This window comes from Diadema antillarum, unplaced genomic scaffold (genome assembly GCF_040938485.1).
Source record: "Diadema antillarum isolate AM-2024a unplaced genomic scaffold, OU_Dant_1.0 seq00000376_RagTag, whole genome shotgun sequence".
Classification (NCBI taxonomy): domain Eukaryota; kingdom Metazoa; phylum Echinodermata; class Echinoidea; order Diadematoida; family Diadematidae; genus Diadema; species Diadema antillarum.
The window spans coordinates 172,635-199,920 of NW_027271375.1; the positions used below are offsets into that span (position 1 = coordinate 172,635).

Genomic DNA, 27,286 nt, shown 5'->3' on the forward strand with positions numbered 1-27,286 from the left:
GAGACAATGTGACAAATACTCTACGTAGGTCCGATGTGGGGCGAGTTCGTCGCATTAAAATCGAGCGGCCATTCATCAATCAGCACAAGTATTATCCCCTTGTGTCACATCATTTGCAAAATTATGGGTATGTCTGCTGCCGGGCTTGATTATGGAGAAAGCAGAAAAGGGAACAATGGCATATATTTCATTCCAGAAGCAAGAGCAGAGTGCTATCTTTTGGGGAGATATATACAGCATGCGATATGGGTGGTAATCACACAAGTGCGATTTTCCTCTATGCCTTTGTATTCATCAAAAAGAGGTGGTTTGACGAAAACGAGACAGAACTAAAGAAAAAAAATGTGCACATCGACTATCGGACAGTGATAACCATACATCTAAAGCTTGCAGTTGATATGCAGCGGCTGTCCTAAGTGTTTCTTGGAACATCACTGAGACTACAGTGTTAAAAACAAAAAATGTAATCGAAACATCTGATAAGATGCACTTACTGCTGAAAACTGAGCAGCCACGGAAGGGTATTCACTGAAGTAGAGGCCAACTCCGTAATCGCCATAACTGAAATCTGGAGAGAAACAAAATGGTGACAGAAACAAAGAATTGATGGTTAAGCACATACTTCATCATTTAAAGTGTCGCGTAAACATACGAGAGCATTGATATCCACCTCGTCATTCACGACAGTTAGTGCTTACAGCTGGTCCCAAAGACACTGCCACATCATGAGAAACATATCTCTCATACAGCCCTCCTTCAGTAGAGGGAGTTTTGATTAAAGAGCATAACAATCATGAACCAAATTCCCATGACTTGATACTTTTTCTTTCTTTCTTTCTGTTTTTTCAATTGTGCCTACAAGCCCACAGAGTAAGTCACCGCATCTAAAGTTAGATTCAAAGATGTGTGGAAATATGACTTGCTTTCCACCATTTTTTATGTAGTGCACTCCGGTAACCAGCAACTGTTATTGTCCCTCCAGTTCCACCCTGGATTATTCATCTCTTTTAAAGTGAATGATATGTTTTCATGTCTGCAAACATTTCATGTGCATCATCTTTGCAAAATGGATATTATCCCCATGGTGGGCTGCTACAGCAATGAGCATCTGGGCGCTGTTTCATGGAAGTTGTCGACAGCCCCGACAAGTTGTCAGTCTCTGATAATTTCAGCAATAGCCTTAGTTTTGATTGGCTGAGAAACTCCGGTCACTGACTGTTACTATGGCGATTGTCAGAGACGCACAACTTGTCAGGGCTGACAACTTTCATGAAACGGTGCCCTGGACAAAGCAAAATTCAAAAGTATATTGGCTTTGCTCCATCATAAGATGAGGCACTGCGTATTGGCCCAGTGCAAAGAGGGGCATATCTGTCATATGTTTGCTACCTGGGGTTTGAACCCACAACTTTGTGATCTTCCATCAAATAGTCTAACCACTGAACCAAACACATCTCATACACCTTACAAACAAGTCATAATGGCGATTGTCAGAGATTTACAACTTGTCAGGGCTGACAACTTTCAACACGAAGAAAGTTAGTATTCGTCCAATATCTGCCGTGAAAAATACCCTACAAACTATAAATCAGCAAACAAAGACAAAAACACACTAGAGAAGCACTCTGAGAGCGCAGACCTCCGCCAAGCATGCAAATCATTTTCACCACTGATCTTGTTCTTCGATAGAGATATCAGTGATTTCCACCCATGCATTGTGTGCTGAAAGTCACCTGATTTCCCAACATAGAAGCCTTTGTAACGTCATAAACCCTCAGCTGCATGGCGCGCCTCATCCCAGCAGAAACTAGAGCATGCACTTTAGTGCGCGCAGGCAAACCTCAGCCTGAACTCCCAAGTTCATTGACCAAAATATAAAAAATCCTTCATAAATTCCCCAAAAATTCTTGGATCACTACCAAACGTTAATCGTTTGTTACTTGTGTCATTCTCAACCTTTCCTGCAAGTTTCATCCCAATCCGTTAACTACTTTTTTAGTTATCTTGCACACGGACAAACTAACTAACAAACTAACTAACTACATGTAACTAACGAACGAACGAACAAACAAACCAACGGTAAAGAAAACATAACCTCCTCCCTTGGCGGAGGTAATAAGCACCAGTGCAAAGGTGCTTGGCACTGTGAGTGGGATGAACGAAACTTCAAGAGCATTGTTTGTTGTCAATATTTTCCATCTAAATGAGAGTGCTTTCATTTGTTTATCTCCATTTATACAGGCACTGAAAGACCTTTTTAAAAGGAAAAGAGCGGAAGTATTTTCTTGAATGAATATACATGTATATGGTCTTGGATCCAAAGTCTGCCTTGTGACATCACAAGCAGGAGAGTCGTGAGAACTTCATTCTTTGGAGCACACGCTACGCACCTTTGGCTTTTTTAATCAGAGTAACGGAAATGGGGGTTAAAAACCAAACAGACGTCCCAGCGGCAGGCAAGCGATGTGCAGCGAGCGGAAAAGTAAACACGATCTGATGTGAATTCTCGCCGGAGCCACAAACAATCACACTGGAAGCGCTGAGTGTTTTCAGGTGATGGATAAATGGCAATTTGAAGTGACGGGAACTCAGTCGGGTGCTGTACGATGTGCTGTCACTCTTCAGCTGTCTTGTCTTTTTTTTTTCCTCACAGTCCCCCAAACTCTTGTCTTCCCATCCATTCTGATATATCACAATCTAACACAATTCAACTCAACTGCCACACCCCCCTCCCCACACACACACCTACTACCTGCATTTGCTTGGTATCAGTCTATGATGTGTTGTTGGCTGGGTTCTTGTTCAAAATATAAAGAATGTTGGGTGCAACGCGTCACTTTATGATTATTTTTAGGAGGAACTACATGTGCATGATACTTGTGCACATTCATAAAAATTGAGATTTCTAATGCCCCAGAAGCAATTATGTGGCCATGAATTTCAACTGCCCGAACCATTCTACAGGCCTTTTTGTTTTAGACAAACACCAAACAAATGACAAACAAACAAACAAACAAACAAACAGACAAACAAAGATTGCTAGTGTGTTTTCCCTGTGCACCATCAATTTGAATAAGCCAACTTAAATGTTTCTGTTGCCATGGCAATCACTTGCCCCTCTGAGCAATCATGCCACCAGTTCGTTTTCATTTTGCGTGAAAAAGACCTGCATGCTGTATAATGCATCCAAGCACAAGACTTCAATAGGGTGTAAGTCTTTCATCCTACATTATGACCTGAAATATCAGTTTCCGTGGCGACCAAAAATTTCTAGAACTGTGCCCGGAGTGAAGCTCAGTTAAACCTCCTCTGAAACCACCTCCCTTTGCTGATTTCAGTCTGTTCGTTCTAACAAAGCACAAGATCATTTTGCAAACGATTTGAGCATTTAAAGAAATGGACTTTTGCCTTGTACGTATGAATGCAGAAACTCCAGTCCCCAAGCATATTCTAAATGGGAGATTCTCCCACCTTAAACCCTCCCCCCAGCAAACTGGAGACTCTGATCAAGTGAACGTACGCACAATATTATGTTTTGCGTATTGCGAATCACAAGTGCAGAATTGTTATGTTGGGCAAGCTTTATATATCCATGTATCATGTCGCCTTGAAATCATATGAAGTGCTTAGCCAACTGAGAAAAAAAAAGAGAGGTCATTTGGGAAATAGACACATGATCTAAGTACGAACCAGTCTATTGTTTCTGGCATTAAAACATTCTCCTGAGTCGAGCATGAGATCGGCATGAAAAACTGCAAGAGGACACTAAGCACTTACACCACAAAGTTGATAAACACTGTGTCCCATACCACCAAGAGCTCGGATTATTTCATATACAAAGAGCAATTTCAGCTCAACATGAAATCTGCAAAGTCAAAGAAAATGCATCCAGATATATAGCTGAGGTTTTACCGCAACCAGAAACAAGAGGACATGTTTTCATAAAACAGAGATTTATTGGTCGTTGCAGTATCTGTAAAAGCTGCATGGGATAATTCCGTCACATTATCCACCCAACCTATGTCCAATATTTCCTCTAACAGTTCATTATTCCCATGTTGGCACGCATTCCACTATCTAGCTGCCATTTTGCCCAACGAACTCGTATAAACATCTTTCAACCATCGCCCTGGGGGGGGTGTTTCATAAAGCTCTTCTTAAAGTTATGAACGACTTAAGAACGCCTGGTGATCAGTTCTTGTGCTTAATTAATTACTGAAATTCTTAAGAACGCCTGGTGATCAGTTCTTGTGCTTAATTAATTACTGAAATTCTGATAAGTGTAGCACATCAGAACTGATCATCAGTCATTCATAACTTTAAGAACAGCTTTATGAAACACCCCCGAGGTAGATCTAATCACAACTCATCGCCCCCTCAACCTAACACAACTGAAGCAATTGATGCAAGTGCTTGCACGCGTATGACATAAGAAAAGAGACTTTTATACCCCATTTATACACAGAGTTGGACCAAGGAGCACCCTTGGAGCGCTTCTCAGCTACTGTAAAAGTGGATATTTTCGCGTGACTAATTTTTCGCGCTCAGCCCGATAAGAAGAGTTTCGCATGTTTTTAATTCTGTGGAATCAAGACAGTAAGTACAGGAACATATAGCAAGCAAAAATATCCGCGTGCTTTTATTTTCGCGCTAGTTTCTGGTTGTGCAAAATGCGCGAAAATTTCAACACTGTGAAAATTTCCACTTTTACAGTATACTGCCTCTCTATACGCGTTCAGAATCCCTAAAAACATGGCACAACCTCTGTAGTTGTGCTGTGTTTACCTCAGATGATGGGGACTCTAAACAGTCACGGCACAAAGCACAAGCACAAGTCTGGGGTGAGTCTGGCGTAAGTCTGAAGTAAAGATACATGTTAGACAGCCCAGCCCAAGTCTAGCACAATCTCCGCAGCTTGTTCTAGACTCGCGCTAGATGAGGGGACTCTAAACGGACTCGGCGAGAACATGGCACACACTTTGGTCGACCTGCGCTGTTTTTTGTGTACATATGTGCATACGAGAAACTGCTGCCTCTCTCACAGGTATCCATAGAAACGTATGCCAAACTCGCGCTAGATGACCACCAGAGGACTCTAAACGGGGTCTCTCTCACCCCCCCCCCCCCCCCCCCCATTGAGTTAGAATGAAAAAAAAAAATGCTCATCATTTCACCTGGCACGTCCTCTAGAGATATAAGCTGTGTTTATCCCCAAGACACCAAAACATTTAGGCGGAAATTGAATGTACTAAATAGATATGGCGATAATATCACTACAAACTGTACCTTCTGTTGATGTGCACCAAAATCTTCATTAGATATCCTATCACGTCATGCATTAATACAGGGGTAGATCTAGCTTTTTGATAAAGGGGGAGGGGGTTATGTTTGGGTCATGACAAGCAGAAAATCAAACCAGAGATAAGGTTTTCACATTTTTTAGTGCCATTTCTCTCCCAAAATCAGTTGACAGGCAAAAAAAAACTCTTCATATATGTTGCTGCCACTTCTCTGCTAACATGCAAAAAAGAAAGAAGAGGAAAACCTCAAGGGACTTCCCCAAACTAAGTAAAACAAAACAATAAGGAGCCCAAGGGGGGGGGGGGGGGGGGGGGAAGGTTAACTACCTACCCCCCCCCTCAATCTACCACTTCTATCTTTCGCATCAAAACATCATCATCGCATTATGATACTGACTTTCAGAGGTACGGATGCAGTTTCTACATTATTGCCAAGTCAATTTTTAAAAAAATGGTTTGCAGTTTTTGTGTGCAAACCAACGGGAGAGTTTCTAATATGAATATTTCTGTTTAATGAAACAGTGAAGTAATCCTGAATAAAGTTCAGCTGTTTTTTTAACATAAGACAAGAAAAACAAAGAGCTGTCAAATCAGAAAGATTTGCAGAGTTTGATTGCAAAAGGAGTTAACTCCATTCTTGTAAATTTGAGATATTTGCGATTAAACCCTCTAAATAAACAAGTAAAACAGTAAAAAAAAAAATGGGACATTTTAGTCACAATTCCGATAATATTTCATGTCATGTAACAAGTGAGGTATTACTCAAAAGCTTGATTGTGGTCTTCCTGATGATGGGCTTCATTTAAAATGTTCAACAGTTTACCCGTTTTGCAATAAAACTCGATCATTTTCACATTGGGTCACAAGGTCAAGTGAGTAATGCATTTTTAGGGGGCTGAGCAGACTAAATAACAGATTCAGCAGCTCGGCATCAAATTGTGCAAAAGTCGGTTAGCATTAGAATTTGTGGTGACATGGGTCAAAGATCGCTTGGATGTATGGTATGATGATAAAATGTTGGCCAATCGGGACCCGGAATGATTATAGTATGACATCCGAGTATGCTTTCATAACATTTATTTCAAAATGGGTAGTTTTCAGCATAATAACATGTCTTTTTTTTTGTTCTACTTCTCTTTCTTTTTCCAGAAATCATGTCCTGAAATGCTTACAAAGCTGGTAGAGTCCCTGACGAGTTATGTGCACACGTGGCTGTTATCAGTGGTACCGCACAAAAACAATTACCACTCTCGCGACAGGCACACACGCCTAACAGGATACACACGCGTGCTACGTTTGCCCCTGCCGATAAAGACTACTGGAGCCAGCGGAGACCGCCGAGGCAGAATCGTAAAGAAACCTGTGCACATCGCTGAGGAGCTCTAACGAATTGTGGAGTAAAAAAAAAAAAATTAAAAAAATCCAGTAGTAAAGGATGGTAGACGAAAGGAGGGCAGAGGAGTGAAGAACGAGAGGCAGAGAAAAAGGGGGATAGGGTGAGGAGGAAGAAAGGAAGGAGAAAAGGAATAGGGGAGAAGAAGAGTTGAGGAGAGAACATTTGAGAGAGAAATGGAGGTAATAAATGATGGTAGAGGGAGGAGAGGGCAGAGGAGAAAAGAGGAAGTCGAGGCGGGACAGAAGGAACGGAGAAGAGAAGGAGGAAGGGAGAAAAATAATGTAAGGTGATAGAGTTGAAGAGGAATTAGGAGGGAGGGAAGGAAGGAAAGGCTTCAGAGGAAGCACGGAAGGGATGGGTAGCCTTGAGGAAATAGAAGAAGACCTGGCAAGTGGGGGTAAGGGGGAGGAGGGAGTGATGAGGGTAAAAGAATAGAAATGGAATGGCGGAGGGGGGATAGGTGGAGGAGAAAGAAAAGCTGAGGGACAGGGGCAGAAATGGGAGGGAAAGTAGGGGGCAAGTAGATGTGAGGGAAAAGATGAGGGGGAAAGGGGCAGAAATGGAAGGGTAGGGCAAGTGCAGGGCAAGTGCAGGAGAATGGAAAGTTGGAGGGAAAAGGGCGAGGAATGGAAAGGGAGGGTCAGGGGAAGGCAAGGGAAAGGGACAGAATGGGGGCAGGGACAAGGGCAGGGCAGGGGCAAGGAAGATACAGAGATGGGGTAGTGGTGGGCAGGGTTATTGCAAATATAATCATTGTAGATTCAAATTAAGATATTGTACAACAGAAGTGCCACAATATTTGATTCACAGCCAAGAATGTAATCTCCTTGCATCAAACTGCACAGTGCAGATGCAAGCAGGAATTTCATTTCTTTTCATTGATTTAAACATGAACCTCCAAGAGGATTTCATTCATCAACTCTACTAGCAATATCCTGGAGAGATCATACAAAAAAGAAAATGAAAAGGCACAGATCTTAACAAAAACAACAAAAGCTGGAGACACGCTTTCCTTTTGCTTTGTTTTGCCACAGTATTGCATAATCCTTTCTGACCTTCCTCAGTAATTTGTGCTCATTACTGATATAGCAAGAGAAGTCCTGCACTTTGCAATTGTTTTCAACATGCTCCAAGCATCTGGCAAAGGAAAGTCCTATATTATCTCATAGTGTGTGTGTGTGTGCGTGTGTGTGTGGGTGTGTGTGTGTGTGTGTGTGTGTGTGTGTGTGTGTGTCCCAGGGTTCAGAGATATTACATAATCACACATCCTAGTCTCTTTTGCCATTATCATCATTCTTTTTTTTTTTCTTTTTTATGGGGGGGGGGGGGGGGAGAGGAGGGGCAGGGGCAGAAATAAGTGTGAGTGTGCAGGTTCCTGCTGTAAAGTGGGTATCTCACTGGCTTGGAGACTAGCTGGGTGGCAACCTGATGGCGACTCGAGTCTCGCCTTGCTGAGTGGTCATGGAGACATCCCTGCGACATCTACAGGAGACGAGCCTGGTCTCTGGGGAGTTGCAAGAGAGTCAAACATGTTCCACTCTTTCCAGTCTCCAGCTGGTCTCAGGAACATCTTCCCGATGTCTCCTTAGTTGCGACTAAGTCACAGAGATTAATTCTGTCCATGATGTTTTCCGAGACATCTCTGCAACCATGCAAAGACTCATTGGTGACCTGCTGGAGACATCATGGAAACGTCTCCCCAACCGACACAATGTCTTGGAGGCGTTGTGGCAAAGTTTCCACGACTTCAACACAAATAAATTGTCACCTTATTTGAAGACGTACTCTGAAGTCGCCCTGGAGTCGCCATCTTGGTGAGAGAGTAAGTGATTACTTATTTTGTCTGTCGAATCGCACAAGTTGCGGTGACTAATAAGAAGCGGCAGTTGCAGTGACGTCTCCTCTAGTGAGATAGCCCTTTAACAAAAGACATTTAAGCACTTGTGCTCAAGGCTAGCAAGAACATGAGTATTTCTAGGGATTCACTCATTTACACACACCACTTGCAGAGGGCAAAAAGTAACATCTATTCTATTTTTGTTGCTCCATAAAATGATAACAACTCCATTTCCTGAGCTGCTTGCTACAGAGTTGTAGAAGCTTTGTGGGTAGCATCCCTCATTATTAAATCATCCACAACTTAACCACAGCAAATCTTGCGGTTAGGAGCATGGAATTCACTCATAGAACAGCACAGGAGCCTTCACATGTTGAAATCTAACTCCCTTTGGGGTCCCCTCTGATTAAAGTTAGCCAACATTGAGTCAACTTAAAGTTACGCCAGCTCATTGCGAAATTAACTCGTGAGTGTTGTCTCCATGAGGATCCCCCCGGGAATTACACATGTGTTACATAACTCTAGGACTCCCTCTTTCTCCCATACCCTTGCATGCCTGTGGAAAAAAGGGTATTTCCCCTCTGTAGACTTTCTGCCCAGGCTGTCTTGGCATTGACAAATTTCGCCCGCCGAGGGCGCACATCCTGCCGTCAAAAGCCTTGAACAAAGTGTGCAAGCAATCGGAATCCACCTGGGAGAATCTGTTAATCAAAGGTAATCAGGGGAAGACAGCAAACAAGCCTGGTGCTGTTCAAACTGAGTGCATGTGATTGGACATGGGGTCTCATTTTGTAGACTAGTCCCAAATGCCAGGCTGGCTGGAAGTGTACAGAAAACATACTCTGACGCCAGGCAGCTGCTCCACTGTATTCTTTGGCGCTCTTAAATCAGATCTTTCTTCTTCGTTTCTTTTCGGGGGGGGGGGGGGGGAAGGGGGCAGCAGGTTGCGGTAACATTCTAGTCGTAGCTGGATCTGTGAACATTGGTTGTCATGGTTATTGCTGCCTTTGTGGGCGAGAAACAGAAAGAGAGAGAATAGAATAGAATGGCACCGCTGCCTCAAAAAATTTGTTCTCCATGACGTGGCTTCGTCTTTTTAAAGGTTGCGTATCATTTTTCAGGACCGGAGAAAAGTGTTCCCAGTATTTTCTAGCCAACACAAATTAGGTTAGAGGTTGAAGGTTGTGATAACATTAACATGCTGGGGACAATGGCCGTGACTGTTATGTTTACATTTTCCGTTTTCACCACCAAATCAGGTCCAGCTTTTGAAGGCATCTTTTTTTGCCTGTGCTTTTTGCAGATCAAATAAAAGAAAATGCCTCCAGTGGGCCCAAGCCTGTGTAAATCAGAGTCAGGAAGGGAAGCTGTGGTTGACGAATATTCATTTCCAACCCTTTCTTTTCTCTGAAACAACAACAAAATAATTTTAACCCCCTCTCTCTCTCTTACTTGTCACGACCACTACATTAAGGTTTCACTGCCATCTTACGCATGGCAGCTTCCTGTGGTAGCTACTGGGTTAATCTGTCCCAGATTTTGGCTCAACTCTTGGAGATTGTGCTACTCTTATTTTAGCTCTGCAAATGATGCCTCCACAAAAGAAAAGCAACAACAACACCCAAACCAAACACCATTTTAATCAGATTTATGGCGGCAGATTTAGAATGTAATGAATAAATATAAAAGGCGATAAAAGGCTAGAAGGAAGAAAGGGACAGTATCGAGGTTTTGATGACAGAATCATATTTCCCAGAAATCTGACTTTGAAAACTTTACCAGTTTCAATAAACTAAAATAACTGAGAATAACCAAGAATCAATGCAATCTCTGTTGATACTTCTCTAGAATGCATGCTCAGATTACGTGCAAGTACTCATCCTAAAGAGCCTATCTCACTGGAGGAGACTCCCCCCAGCACTGAAGTGACTGATCAGCTGCTGCAACTCTTGCAACTCACAAGACCAGACAATGGCGCTCTCACCAAGGAGGTGCCAGGGACCTCCTTGCTCTCACCAAGAAGGCAACCCCAGGCTGACTTCTGAGACATCTCTATAAACAAGATGATAACTTCTTCGCTAGCAAGTTGTGGAGATGTGACTGGGATGTCTCTGAGACACCTTCTCAGTGGTGGAGATGTCTCCATGATGTCTCCGTTAGGTTGCCAATGGGTCCCCGGAAGGCCACAGAGACGTCTCTGAGACCTTGTGAGCCATATTAGTTTCCATGACTTGGCTGCGACTAAGGAGACATCACAGTCAAGTCGCGGAGACATCTGCAAGACCAGCTGGAGACTGGAAAAAGTCTATGAAATAAATTGAACAAGTTCAATTCTCCCACAATTCCCCAGAAACTCGTCGAGATTGCACGAGATGTTGCAGAGACGTCTCTGCAACTACAAAGATTGTAGGGTGATTCGAGCCACCATCAGGTCGCCAACTAGTCTCCAGCCCAATGAGACATAAATTGTCCACTTTAGTTTTCATTTTTTGATGCCTTGAACAAAACGAGAAGGCGAAAGGAATTTTGCCTGGAGAATGCACCTGTGAACAGAATCCACCCACTTGTGCTTGAATTGAATCTTCCCGCTCACGAACCCTACTTGGGCACTATAAACGACAGATCTTGCAGTAGCAGCTATAATATCTTCTTTTTTTTTTGCTCCCCTAATGTTTGTATTTCTCGGAAGTTGATTTCCCATCTGCGATACCTGGACACACAAAAAACACACACACCTCCAGCCCTCTCTTTATCCCCAGATCTCGGATTCTGGAGGCAAAAAGTCCTGGATGAAACCCAACAGTAGGAGAATCAAGTACAACACAAACACCATCTGACAGACGCTACAATGGGTTGGAGGGAAGCTTGAAATGTCATTTACTCTTTCTGATACGCAATCTAGATCCAGAGGGCAGTATTCCATTGATCTGCAACCCCTCTGCGGAACGCTGGAGAAACATAAGGATGGTGCTCTTCAAGCTCTGTAAGAACTTGTCTATGATCTTGTACACACTGAAACTGGGAGACACATTTCCTGTCGAATAGAGGTCATCGATTGGCTATGGGACTTTGCATCGTAACAAGCTGTCAGTCACTTATTGTTGCTATAGCAGCACAGATCCCTTCTATTTTATTTTTCTTCAAGAATGTATTCAAAATACTCTCACGTCACATTCCCATCTTCTCTTTATTTTTTTTTCCACCCAGTATCACAACACCAACTATTATAAATCACTGCATTCACATTGCAGATTTCTAACTTATACACCACAGTGCAGACATTGCTGAGTAAAAAAAAAAAAAAATGGAAGAAAAAATGAAAAAGGAGACAGTCCTAGACATGAATCAACCAGAACCGAGACTTGTGGTGCAAGCTATTTACCGGTCATTTTTCTCCTGCATTCTTCAAATTCTAGGTCACAGTCAACAGTCAATTCTCTCAGCAAAAAGGAAAGAAAAAAAAAAGAAAGGGAAAAAAATCTGCAACATATTTGTGTCATGTTAAAGGTAATGTGTAGTGTCCAAATGACTGCAGAAAGTGTTGAGTTTGCTCTAAAAGAAAGACATATATGCACACGAAATGTGTGAAGTAACACTAGGATAGCATGATTTCACTTGGGTAATGATGAAAACAAGAAATGTTACCCCAAAACGGTACACTGGAAGTATTCCATTCTCAGAGCATTCCCAATCATGGTTGCTTTGTGATGTTTTCGAAATGATTTTAATACATAAATTACAAAATATCGTGCCACTGCAGTGTCCATTCCATGAGAATGAACTGCATGCGCTGCTTGTTAGCTGCTGTTAGCTGCTGTTAGGACATGTTTCGATTATCACCTTCTAGAAACATTCAACCTACAAACCCGTACTTGGAAGGGGAGGGCACTTCAGGAATATAAGTTGGGTACACCTACTTTTATCATTTCACATGTTGGATCTCAAAATACTCTAAAACTTCTCATTATCCTGACAGATGGCATCCGCCAGACACGTTTCTTGGTAAAGTCTCTTGATATATATTGCAAACAATTTCAAAATGGCAGATGATGAATTTTGAGTCCTTCTCAGAACAATGTTTCAGCTTTAAGTATGGAATGTTTTCTCGAACATGGTGAGGAGTAGTGTGAAATTGCAGAGCACCAACCTTGGAATGCCCGACACCATTGAAATGTTAAGAGTGGTTAGCTCTTGTGTGGGTGTCTGTTTGTGCATTTTATGTACGAATGTGTGTAAGAGGACGCAGGACATTTTGTTGCTTTGTATCAAAGACCCCGTTTACAGTGCGGGGCTGAGCCGAGCCGCGGCCGAGCCCAGCCTCAATTGCGGGGCCGAGCCCCGCAATTTTGTCCGTTTACACTGCCGGGCTCGGCCGCGCTTTTGATTCAAACCTTTCAATATTTTGTCGTAGTGGCGCTCTGCTTGTAAACAAACGCAATTTGGTATAGTCTGGTTTTCAGGCCCTTTGCCAACTGGATTCCGTGGTGACAAAGTCGCCGTTCGGGCAAAGGCCTTTGCCAAAGGAAAAATCCTTTGCAGGACAAAACCACCTTAAACTATACTAGCTTTCAACGTTGAGGGGGTTAATATCCTGAATAGCGAAATAGTACGGGGCAGAGGGTTTGGAAGCCAGACTAAAATTGGCCGCGCATTTGGCCCAGTTTGCGTTTACACTGAGAAAAGGCCGGGCTCGGGCTCTGGAAATCACCTCCAAAGCGAGGCCAAATGCGCGGCCAATTTTGGCCCCGCACTTGGCCTTTGTGCATTTACACTGAAGCGGGGCTGGGCCGAGCCGCGGCCGAGCCTCGCACTATAAACGGGGTCATATACGTCCCTTCCCTCCATCTTTCTACATGACTGCACAATTATTACTCATTACCAGGACTACTCTTTTGATTTGTTCATTTTGCTATGAGCCTTATTCTAAATAGTGACTGGTCCACAGGTCTCAGTGGCACACTGACCAGCAAGGCTCCTCAGGAATTCACTATCAAAAGCAAGTCAAAGCATGAATTTTTCATTCCAAATTAAAATGAAGAAATAAACATTACCGGTATTCAACTTTCATTAATCCCACCCCCTCCCCTTACACACACACATACGCGTCTATGGTGGAAACCGAGGACCTGTTTTACCCATAAGAATTTTACCACATAACCGAGGACCTGTGTGTCAGTAGGACTCTTGTCAACCGAGGACTCATTCGTACATGTATGTATATTACCATCCAACCGAGGACTTATACAATAATGCTAATCTAGGACCTACAAACATGTACCCCTACATGCAAAAGCATGCAAAAGCAAACCGTTTGGAATGGTCTGCGTACCGTACCGAGGACATCCTCAGTTCTCTGTGTGTCCTCAGTTTAAATGTAAAGTTTGTGTGTGTGTCCTCGTTTTACACCATGGGTAAGTGCATGCACGCGCACGCACGCATATCCACAATGATAAAGCATTTCAAATTCACACATACTTATTTGGTCCAAAGGCATCCCCATCTTACTTGCATGTATTGGAAACTGATGGGTTGCGACCGTTGTCGCCTACCATTGGTAGTCACTTGTGAAGATGCAATAGAGCGGGAAGAAAGGGGTGGGAGAGGGAGAGGGAGAGGGGGAGGGGGAGGGGGAGGAGGAGGAGGAGGAGGAGGAGGAGGAGGAGGATGGGAGAAATCATCCAGCGAATCATTCACCCATTGTTCCTGTTGTTACAGTAGACTGGGGGGTGGACACCGAAGATGACATTGTCAGACAAGGCTAGAGATTAGAAAATAGTATTCAACTTTTTTTCCAACATTAATGTTGCACACACACACATACATAGACTCTGCTTCCCCCTCTACTTTCTTTCTCCGACTGCCATAACCTATAAACCATTCACCCCTTTGCACAGTGACTCGCAAAGTTTTGGGTCAGGGCAAGCCGCCGCGCCGTGTGTGCCGCTCGCTGCTCCGCGGAAGGAGGGAAATCGGGTTCCCAACAGCAGAATGAAATAACATAGGTCAAAGGTCACGGCCCTCCCTGAAGCCAGCAGACTTGGAGAGAATTAGGTGTGAGTGACATTAGGCTTGGGAGGCGGCCAAGAAGACGTCAGAAGGGGCCCCTGACGGAGGGACTCTATAATGGGATGGAGCAGAAGTGAACATGAAGTTGTTTGGAGGGAATATGAGGTGGGAGAAATTAGACAGAAGATCTTTTTCTCTCTCTTCATCCTCCTTTTCCTCTTCCTCCTCCTCCTCCTCCTCATCATCATCTCTCCATCTTTATAAGGGATTTCACCAGCAAGCAATCCATCCTGCGGTTAAAGCCTTAACGTGAAATGCAGATCCATGTTCGAAATGACTGTAAGATCAACATGAACAAAACAGCAAAAGTTTCATGAAAAATTTGCACACCAAACTAGCAAAGGTCACAAGGTCATGTATCTTCCTGGAAAAAATGGTGTCTGTCATATTTCTCCCATTCACTTGTCCAAATCATACAAAAAAATAGAAAAATATTGTTTTTGGCCACTAATCTAACAACTTCAATCCCCCACCTTTAGTTAAAGCCATCAATACTGATTTAATTACAATTCTAGAATTAGTTTAATTTAAATGAGATACAAAATATGATTTCATATAAAAAACAAAGGTGAAATTCAGTGGAAATTTTAATGTACGTCAACATCAATGCTTCACAAATAAATACATCAAATTTTAGGAATCATTTTACATCAATGGTTATATCCTATACTTACTTAATTCATAATGTTATGTTTGTGTTATTACAATCTATCCAACTCAACTTGGCCATGACATGGAGTTTTGATTCCATATCAAGAAATAAAGATGCTACTGGTAATTCATTCTTACTGAAAAAATGTTCAGTTTGCACCCTGTGGTCACTCCTAAAAATGACAGTGTTGTTGTTTTTGTTTGTCTGTTTGTTTGGGGTTTTTTTCAGCTTACACTCATATGAAAATAATACCGTCTTTTTCACAAACTGAATATTGTCAAACCAGAAAAGCATGCATGCATTTTAATTTCACGAGAGCAGAGTTTCAGGAAATTAAAATGCACAAGAAAGTTCTTGTCTGCACCATATGCAGTGAAGTCCAGTGGCAGTCTGCGAAAATTTCACGGCACAAAATTATCTTGCTTTACAGAACTGCGTCTCAATCGATCCACACATGAGAAACTAGAAATGTTGCTATGGCGACTAGTATGCCTCCACCATAATGCATGGTTCTCCTAATAGGTCTATAGTACAATGTCTTGACAATGGGTGATGACAGTTTCACATAATTGGCAAAATATCAAAATGACAGGCTTGTCACAAATATGTTGAATGTTCATGAACTAGGTTTAATTGGATGAATGGCTATATTGTCTAAGAGCGCTTTGGAGTTTTCAGGAATTTTAATTGACTTTTGACCCTTTTATAAGTTTAAGGAAGAAGTGAAATTCAGCACTTTCACTCAACCTTTGACCTTTTGGCAAGAAACTTCCAAGAGAATCTCTATGGGTAATACATGCATACACTAAGTTTCAAGAAAAATCCTGCAGGCACTGCATAGATAAGAAGGAAATAGTGAAATTTTGAGCATTTGACCTTGACTTTTTGACCTTTGACCATGAGCATGTGCACCCAAAAGTTGATAGGCACAACTTCGCCCACTCATACATATACATGCCAAGTTTCATTAGGATACCTCAAATGGTTTTTTTGTTATGCTGTCCACAAAATTGATTACGGACGGATGGACGGAAGGATGGACGGACAACCCGAAAACATAATGCCTCCGGCAACACTTCATGGCAGAAGCATAAAAACATGTGTGATCTCCATCAATGAGTGAAGCCTGCAGGTTTTGTAATAACACTAACGGTAATGGTTGTCTTGGTAGTGGTGATGGTGGTGATAGATTTGGTGGCTGTGGCGTCTGTTGCCGCTGGTGACGGCAGTTGTTGTTATTGGTGGTAATGGTAGCATATTTTGTGGTTGACCTGTTGGCTGCTGTTGCTGTTGTGGCAGGTGTTGATAGAGGTGGTAATGGTGGTAGATTTGGCATCTGTGCCATGGTGTTTTTGCTGTTGCCAATGGCAGCTAGGTGCTGGTAATGGTGGTATATTTGGTTTTTGTGGTGTTTGTTGCTTTTGGTGATGTCAGTTGTTGGTGGTACAGGTGGTAGATTTGGTGGTTGTGGTGTTTGTTGCTGTTACTGATGGCAGGTGTTGGTAGTGGTGGAAAGGGTGGCAAATTTGGTGCTTGCAGTATTTGTTGCGGTACACTGATTGTAATTGTTGGCGGTGGCAATGGTGGTAGATTTGGTGTTTGTGGCACTTGTTGGTGATGACAGTTATTGTTGACGGCGTGGTAATGATGCTAGATTTGGTGGCTGTGATGTCTGTTGCTGTTGTTGTTGGCAGGTGTTGGTAGTGGTGGCAATGGTGGTAGATTTGGTGTTTGTTGCTGTCAGTGATGGCAGTTGTTGGTAATGGTGGTAGATTTGGTGGTTGTAATGTTTGTTGCTGTTGCTGAAGGCAGGTGTTGCTAGTGGTGGAAAGGGTGGTAGATTTGGCATTTGTGGTGTTTGTTGTTGTTGGTGATGTCAGTTGTCGGTGTTACTGGTGGTAGATTTGGTGGTTGTGGTGTTTGTTGCTGCTGTTGATGGTAGGTATTGAGGGTGGTGGTAATGAGGGTAGATTTGATATTTGTGGTGTTTGTTGCTGTTAGTAATGACAGCTGTTGTTTGCAACATGGTGGTAGATATGGTAGTTGCAGTGTCTGTCGCTGATGGCAGGTTTTGGTAGTGGGGGCAATGGTGGTACATACGGTGTTTGAGGTGTTTGTTGCTGATGGTGATGTTAGTTGTTGATTGTGGAAATGATGGTAGATTTGGTGTTAGTGGTGTTTGTTGCTGTTGCTAACAGCAGGTATTGGTAGTGGTGGAAAGGGTGGCAGATTTGGTCGTTGCAGTATTTGATGGTAGTTGTTGGTGGTAGCATTGGTAGTAGATTTGGTGGTTGTCATACTTATTGCTGTTGCTGACAGCAGTTGATGGTAGTGGTGGTAATGGCGGTAGATTTTGTGGTTGCTGTGTTTGTTGCTGTTGATGATAACAGTTGTCTGTGGTGGTGGTGCTGATGGTTGTAATTATTGCACCTGATGTTACAGAGGTTGTTATAGTTGTTGGTGGTAATGGTGGTACATTTTGTGGTTGTGGTGACTATTGCTGCTGTTGGCGATGACTTTGTTTGTTTTTTTCTTGGGTGAAGCTGGATGTGCTGGTTGCCTTGGTGACAGACGACAGCAAACGTAATGTTTAGCAAGCAGGTTAAGTTGGGATTGATTTATATGACTTATTGCTTGGCCCCCCACCATCAAGAAACTCCTTCCTGTGAAAGCCTTAGTGTAGCTTTGGGAAATGACTGGAGAAGAAATGTAAACAATCCTGTTTCTTTCTCTCCCAATCTTTTAACACACACAGAAATAGACATCTGATAACACATACACCAGGAAAGTCTAGACAGGTATCGAAGGACCAAATATTTTGACAATAAACATATCAGATTATGAGAACATAAGAGATTTCCGTCAGTAGATTCTCTCCCTGGTTATACTTATTTCAATAAAAAGTTTTCTGGTCCTCAGGATGTAAATATATGAGAAATGCAATGTAAATCATTTATTACAAATCCAGCAGTTCTCTTGCAACTAAGTGTTGCATTGATACACTAACAGCTTGACTGTACTTCACTGCAAGAGGAGTAAAAAGAAAAAGACAATGAAGAAAAACAAAAGGAGAAAAAGGCAACATTGTGGAGAAGGGAAAAGTAGAAGATGAAGAACCTGAAGAAAAGATGAAGAAGAAATGGGGTTCATAATGGGAAAAATACTGGTATACTATTGGCCCTTGATATGCTGGCCTACTGTACTGTATATCTGGGGGCAAGAAATGTCCAGAGCAAGCAAACAGAATGGCATTGCAGAAGAAAAGCCTGTAGCGGTCAAGGAAGTTGCAGAAGGGCTCCACCTGGTGAGGAAAGCTGAAAGGATGACTCTTCCAAAGTTCCATCAAACACAAGAATGTCCCAGAGCTGGGAGAACTATCCTGAAAGTGCTTCTGATGCCCCTCGGGCCACTTACAGTATCTTATTCTATCCTATCCCACTCTATCCTATCTTATCCTATCCTATCTTATCCTATCCTATCCTATCCTATCTTATCCTATCCTATCTCATCCTATCCTATCCTATCCTATCTTATCCTATCCTATCCTATCCTATCCTATCCTATCCTATCCTATCCTATCCTATCCTATCCTATCTCATCCTATCCTATCCTATCTTATCCTGTCATATCATATCTAATCCTGTCCTATCCTATCCTATCCTATCTTATCTTATCCTAGCATATCTTATCCTATCCTATCTAATCCTGTCCTATCTTATCCTGCCCATTCCTATCCTATATTACCTTATTACATCGCATCCTATCTAATCCTGTCCTATTTTATCTTATCCTATACTATCCTATCCTAATTATCCTATCCCATCCTATCCTATCATTTCATGTAATTTCATTCACGAAAAGTGAATAAATGAAATGAAATAAATGTCCTTTAAACCAAAATCACTGTTTCATGGAAAGGTGTGAAAGTTCATATTTTCCACAACTTTCACAGCTACGTCAAATCTTAGAGAAACTTCGCCCGTTGAGTTTTGACTGTGGAGTCAGTTTCACTTCAAGTCTGTGGAGTTCAGTTTCACTTCAAGGATTGTGGTGGCACATTTGTGCAGCAGTGAACACACTGGCAGCAGATGTGGAAAACCTTCTTTAAAGGGAATGTCTAGTACTAGTAACTGATCAGTGGAAATCAGTGGGGATGCTGTGGATGATTGTTCCAATCCTTATGGGATTCATTTAAGAGTACATTATATATCTATTATTGTGTGAAAAATGTTTACTTCAGAATGGTCTAATATTCAGGTAATGTCCAATTTAATGTTTCCAGGTTAGTATGCCTATACAGTGACGGGGCATAAACTGCACATTACTTGAATATGAGACCGTTCTGAAGCAAATAATTTTCACACAACAATAGATATATAATGTACAGTTAAACTCGCCTAAGTCGACGTCGCATATGTCGAATAATCGCGCAAGTCGAAGATTTTAAAAAGTCCCGATTTTTCCCCATTGACTTACGTGTATTAATTCACTCACAAGTCGAATTTTTTAAGTCGAATACTCGCCTAAGTCGATGAAATTCCAAGAACACTTTCACGGAAAAACCATTGAATTCTCTGTGCCTAAGTCGAATGAGATTTTATTGTGTAATAAATCACTGTCAAAATCATGAGACGACAGTTTTTTGTTTACATACAGTATATACCAAAAGAAACTTTGCGTTAAAAACATTAACGTTTCATTTACGCAAGCGGTTTCACCTGAATCGTTATCAACGCAAACTAACGATCGGGAAAATTAACGTTTGTAGTAACGATGAGTAACAATCCCAAGCGCAAATTAACGATGTTTCGTTGACATTAACGATAGTAACGCAAGAACTCACGCGAGATTTTGGTTTCCGTTACCCAGACCTGGTGAAAGGACGACGTATCGCCTCTGCCGAGTGTAGCGATCTATGCCTTATATACTTAGCGGAGTCTTTTCGCGAATCATATCACGATTTCGCGAATGGTTAATATGCGACCGGGGTCACCAAACACGCACGCCGTGCCAACAACAACAACAAAAAAAAAGCCGGATGTTTGCCTTCAGTTTTGGAAATGAACAGCGGTAACAATCGGCTCCATAAGATGCTAGAATAAAATTTTAATGTCAGATGTTTGCTCTTAATTTTGGAAATGAATAACGGTAATATTCAAAGTGGATAAAGCGTCTTGCTGAAGGGCAAATATCGGGCACACCGCTCCAGCTCTCAGCTCCAAAGTAGACAACATACATGTACATTATACACGTGTATGCGTGGTGTAACTGTAAGTCGATTTTATTTCGACTTACGCACAAGTCGAAACTCGCTTAAGTCGATGTGTTTTGCTCAGTCCCGAGAAGATCGACTTATGCGAGTTTAACTGTACTCTTAAATGAATCCCACACGAATTGGAACAATCATCCCCCAGCATTCCCACTGATTCCCACTGATCAGTTGCTAGCCATCCCCTTTAACCCTTAACGTGCCAGGGCACAACTTGGCTATACTCACTGAGCTTCTTCGTCAGCATTCATTAATCCATCCAAATTTGTCAAGCTGTCAAGTTAGCAAGCTCACTCAGATGTAGCAATAGGTCCGTTCACAAACAATGAAAATCGAAATTACAATCGCGATCCAAATTTCGATTTTTTTTTCCGACCGTTCATACACAGGGAAAAATCGCACTTCACAGCAAGGAAAGAACGATCTGTGGTCAAATTGCACATGCGCGAAACTTGCATGACCGAAGACTGACCCCGCAGTCCCAATAATGTTGACGTTCAAGCGCTACGAACGATGGGATTAAAAATACCGATTTCCGAATCTCGATCGCGCTCACACACACAATGCTTGGCAAAATAATCACGATTTTTCTGAAAAATCACACTAATAGTGCGAGTTGGATCGCGATTAGGATCACGAAAATTAGTGAGATTTTTCTTTCCACACAGGAAAAAATTTCGAAATTTTGATCGCGATAAGAAAATAAATTTTTAAATCTCATGTTTTCCCTTGTGTGTGAACCGGCCTAATGTTTCTTAGTCCAAACATGATGACCAAGGTGACACGTACAATAGAGGATTGGGAGGGGGAGGGGAGGGGAGAGGGGAGGGGGTAGGTAATCTCCAATAACTAGTAACAGATGATAAGTTACCAGACTTCTGTGCCAATTGGTGAAGAAAACACTCCAGTATGCATGCCAATCCTCGAACAAAGAACAGTAAGGGTTAAAGGAACGGACCACACATGGTGGTTTGGAAGAGGGGGAATTTCTCAACATCAATTTTTGCACTTCAAGCTAGTTCAGGGTCAAGGACAACCACAAAATAAAAAAGGAAAAAGAGAAAAGAGGAAATTTTGACACAAGGCATCTCTAACTCAAGGTGCGCCCTTCCATGGTCAATCTTCATCAACCTAATTCTTGCAGCCTCCCTGCTCACTCCACCATATGCTTTGCCACACCAAACAACCAAGGTATAAGGCTACCACATTCTTTTGCTGGATTTGTAAGTTGACTGAACTCTTGCTTCAAAAAAAAAAACCCTATAGAAAAAAAAAACACACACATGCACCCTCCCACCAGTATACCATGTACTCAACATTCCACATTTCACATAAAACCTCAAAACCACACACACATCTTCACAAACACACACACACATACATATACACACAAAAGTAAACATGTCAAGTACACAGTAAGGAAACAGAGGGTCAAAATACACAGAGGCAAGGAAAAAATGATGAGTAACAAACCCCTCCCCCTGCGCCAACCAACCCCTCCCCCCCCCCCCCAAAAAAAAAAAAAAGGAAGGAGAGAGAAAAATATATAAAATCAAAGTCCGTCTGTCAACAGCATCTCAGCCAGCATTCATGTTGGGCAAAAAAAACATTCATGCAGAGATGTGGGTAGCGGCTCACACAGAGCTCTGGAACCACTTTCACCAGGTCGGCAGCGGCAAGTCGGTCATGCCCCCCCCTACCGTTGTTGCGGCGAACTAATTCGGGTCGTAAACACGCTTTAAAGTCCCAGTGCAGATTTGCCGAGGGGAGAATGCATGTATGATGCAAACGAATGAGTAGCTCCGGGGTTTGCTTCATATTTAACTCATTACAACAGCACAGCAAAATCTTCATAAGGTCACAAGTACAACAAAAAGTTTTGCGAACCTGCTTTTCGGCATGTCAAAGGTCAAAGGTCAAAGGTTTACAGATGACCCAGCTGCAAACCACTGCAGACCAAAAAAACACATTGACGCAATGTCCACAAGAACATACTCTCCAGTCATGTTTCATATTTGGTTCAAAGGGGAAACCTGGAACCTAAAGAAGCATGGTACATAGTATGTGAGGAAGTTTACATTTTTCATTTGAAAAAAAAAAAAAGCATGCCAATATTTTCTTCTTTTGAACGAAGATGAATTACACAAAATATGAGGAAAAAAATAGTATTTGGCAGCTCTGTGATGACGATCCACTCCAAAAGAGGAATGTTCTATTTGTTTGTTTACAAGTACATTTCCCATCATTCTGATTCCAGCACTCTGACCTTCACCTTAAACAGTACTCCCATCTTAACATCCAAGTTTATCTTTAAGTACCTGTTACAGTTTGTGCAAAAAACACCTGGCATGCCAAATGGGAGGCTTCATAGTGTCTTTAACATGATTCTGCTCGGTAAAACACGTACCAGCTTTTTCAGGTGTCTTCCAGTCTTTTGAAAACCGATTCGAAGATGAAGTGCAAACACGTACAATGTTACTCAATTTGAGGAAGATTCTTCAAACAGCAAACGAGAGAAACACACAAATCAAAACGGACACCCCCTCCCCTGCACCACCCTATGGCCATAATGTTCAGTTGACCCAACGGTGACCTTCTTCAACAGCAGTTATTGTTACAATCATCATATTTTTTTTTTTTCTTGCTGTCACACCTGCTCTGTCTTTCTGAATTACTTTGTGGGGAAAGTAACTGATAACATGTGGGATTAGTGGGACGCATCTCAAGATTAAAGGTCTCTCGTTTAATAAGCAAATGCAGGCTTCTGTTCACGCGAATCGGTTTGTACATTTCAAAATGTTTTGCTATCTGAGCCACATGTGCTACACACATTTTGGATGATATTTCTTCAGTTTAAAGCTGCTACATCACTAGCATTCAGGATTTCTTTCCTTTTCTGTTTTTTTTTTTTTTAATTCCCATTCACATCCCATTTTTTTTTTTTTCAGTGCTTGGGCACTGATAGTTTTAAAGTGATCTTGCATTCAGTTTTGGACAATTATCCCTGAACAATTTAAATACCCTGTTCCTTCCCCTGACCCTAACCCTAATCCTAATCCTAATACTGAACCTAATCCTAACCTTCACTCAAAATTCTCACCCTAAACCTAACCCTAACCATAATCTTTACTCTTACCTTATCACTAACCTGTATGGCGGGGGGATGGGGTAATTATCTTGATATGTGACCCGCTACAACAAAAGGATCCGAAAGTCGGGGAAGGACAATTTTCTGAAAATGGCATGACATTATTCCCTTACTCTTCTACTTTAATTTCATATATAGCACAACTCATGAAAGTACTCGGTAGCGCAGATATCGATCATTTCATTAGCGCATGTCAAGTAGTTGAGGGAATTTGAGTTTCGAGAAAAACGCCTTCAAAGTTTTCCTTCTGACGCTATCATGATCAAGGGGAGACGAGACAGTTTTCACTGCTCGACAATAGAAGGCATGCTCCAAGCGACCTCCGCGATGTTCATTCAAGCTTATCGCCAGCGGTCTACACACAACCAATCAGTAATAAAGATGCCACGCACTGACCAATAAGATCACCCCCTAGTTGCTAGGGGCGGAGTCTAGCTGCGGCGCTAAATTGAAATCTTCAGACTCGTTTCTGTTACGCTGAAAGTCGGAAAATCATGGCCCAGAAAAATGCTGATTTCTTGCCTTTCCACAGATCATTTAACTTCGAAATTTTGGCAGATGATAGACAAAACATTAGGCTACAAGATTATGCCAAAAACAGAAATCCGATTGTTTTGACCGATTTTGATGATGTCACTTCAAACTCGATTTTCTCGGCTCGGCCGTTAGTGACTTTAGGATCCTTTTGTTGTAGCGGGTCACATATGCTTTTATTCAGTTGAACAGATGTGAATGGACAAAGGTAATCTGAACTGATTCCTTTCTTGCACCACCAAGGGGAGGAGATACCAGAGAGTACCGGACAGCTTTGGAAGTAGTCTCTGGCTCAGAGTCTAAGATGCTTATTAATCAGTTCAAGAAGTGCCTTTAAGCTACCCAGGGAGCTGATACATTGTATACATGTGTTTTGGGTCACGCTGCGTGGTGTAGTACTTTTGACTTGCTGCATGCTGGGTGTATGTACAATATGTACAGTATGTAGATATAGGTTTCACCCATTATGGAGTCTTTAAATGGTGCGCTCAGTATGAGGGGCCAAAAACAGAACTGAACGAGGAGGATTAACCCGTTGAGGACGAGTCCCAAGTAGTAGTATACTGGGGCCAGTGTCTATGGGAAATGCATGTTGTAGCAAAATCAGCCGGTCCTCAACGGGGTTAAGCGGACATAATACCATACATGTATAGGCCATATAAATATATAGACTAGTGGCTCTCTTGTTTTTTTTAAACAGCTCCCTAAGGAAACAATCAGATCAATGTGGCTAGAGTTTTGGGCTGTAATACATATATATGGGGCATCAAGTAATGCTCATCGTTAGTTACACTGGTCTCTCAAAAAAACAAAAACAACTAGGAAAGCACTCCGAGGGGGCAGACCATGACATACATATACTGCGTAAATATATACACACTCTGGCCGCAGCATTCAATAGGTTCTTATGCAGTATCACTTGAAAATCCATTTGTTTGTTTGTTTTTGTTTTGGGTTTGTTTGTTTGTTTTTTCCAGGGGAGAAGTTTGTAGTACAGTGTACTGGTAATACATGTAGTTACTGCTGTGTCTTTAAAAAAAAGCCAGACTGCATTTATACAGCACTGACAGTGATGGAAGAAAAAAAAAACTGTCAGGTGGTATAGTGATGAAAACATGCAGTGTTACTGTCAACAGGTGCACTAAGTAATAATACCTTGCAAGTTCATGACATTGTGAAGAAAAATGCCTATTTCAGCATACTGGTGGTATTACTGGGGATAGATCATAATCATAAAAAACTCTGTTCTGTATTTTGTTTGTTTTAATTTGTTTTTTTTTTTTTGTTTTTAGAGAGAGAGAGGGGGGGGGGGAGGGATAGGGGAAGAAAAGAGTGGGGTTTACCAGGGTGTCAAACGAAACAATGTCAGAAAACATATATATATATATATATATACACATATATATAAACATATATATATACATATATACTTACAGACTTACGAACACAATCATATACCAGGTAGTATAGTGTTTGTATGACTGTCTGTGTGTATGTATGTATGTATATACGTGCATGTGTACGTGTATATGTATACATGTATGTAAGCATATAAGTCTGCATGTATACACACCTGTATACGCATAGAACCAAGACATGAATATTCAGTGATAAACTGTTGTTAGTAAATACGTGTGCTGCTATGCGTATGCTAACAAGCTACTAGTAATTCAACCAGCCTCTGCCCTGTGGAATAAAAAAACAACAACAACAACAACAACCTGGTAGCATCTCTTATCTCTTATCTTTTCTCTGCCTCCGTAGAGCCAAGGGACTCTCTGCATGGTCTCTGGTCTTTAGTATGGATAGCCTTTTGACAAGGCCTTGTGGCTGAAGATTGAGACTAACTCGCCACACCGAGAACTGCGAGAAACAGGTGAACGCGAGACCGAGTGGCGCAGCCACAAGACCTTTAGAAACCTGGGTTTTTTTCCCTACCGCCTCCCGACGAAGGCGAATATGAATTATTCATATATTCATGAGTCAGAGCACAGCTGGTATGCTAATGAGACGTGTCAACGTTGCGCTGGCGATGCAGGCAGCTATGGATGAGCGAGCGGCCGACATGCATACTTATGCGTATTCATTAGATGCGACGGTGTGGTGAGCAATGCGGTCGCTGATTGGCCGCTACCCTATAGGGTAGTAGGGTAGCAGAATCGGCGAGAAACAACGCTCAAGATAAAAAATTCATGTCAGGTTTCAAAAGGTCGGTCTCGCGTTCACCCGTTCTCTCGCAGTTAGTCTCTTTCACAGCCACGAGGCCTTGCCAAAAGGCTATAGTATGGAGGGCACAAGGTACATGTACATCCCTTATCCTGTCTGGTGCTACTGCTTTACTTAGTGGTTAACCTTCACTACGTCACAACCCCAAAATGCCCTTGATTTTCTATGCAAGCGGGTGGCTAATGGTACCCACAGGGTTAACTCAGCACCTTGCATTTACATTACGGCGGGTCAGTGTACTCATGTACTAGGTGTTTCAAAAAACATTTTCCACTTTTGATTCTCAATAATTCCTAAACTATAAATCAGATAACATTGTCATTGATATGAGTTATAGCTGAATAGTGTACAATTTTGTTGGAGGTAGTTTAAATATGAAAGCATAAATCAGTTTCATGAAATCCATGATTAATTTCACGGTTAGGTTTCAGATTTTGCTCTATTTTCAACCCTCTGTACGAAACGTTCACTTTGCACAGGGGTCAATGGGTGTGTGTGGGAGTGTGTGGTTAACACCCTGACAATGGTCCTGAACAATGGCCAGGGTTTGAATGCTTCATTATTTATTCATGAGAAATTCCACTATCACAACTAGTCTTTATTCAGCCTATGGCAGTATCTGTGTAAAGTCAAACGCCTGCCGATACTGTCGTTGAATGGCGACAGTGCTCTCCCTACTTCTGAAAAACGAAATTACAATGAATATCTTCTGTTCTGTCGTAAACATGGTGACAGGAAGCAAAGAAAATCAATATAGAGCATACACTTGTGTATATGGAGCCTTGAATAAATCTTCTGTGAAACAAATTGCCCCAGTGAAAAATGTTGCTGAACTCTTTACCAAAAATGATCTCTTTT

General features: G+C 42.0%; 1 protein-coding gene across 1 annotated transcript in view; it reads right to left on the bottom strand.

Annotated features, from left to right (window-relative positions):
• Positions 1-27,286, bottom strand: part of LOC139731483 (uncharacterized) — a 116,463-nt gene that overhangs the window by 50,852 nt on the left and 38,325 nt on the right. The window contains exon 13 of the mRNA XM_071642367.1: positions 495-568. Coding sequence (XP_071498468.1) covers positions 495-568 — 74 coding nt within the window. The remainder of the gene's footprint in view (positions 1-494; positions 569-27,286) is intronic.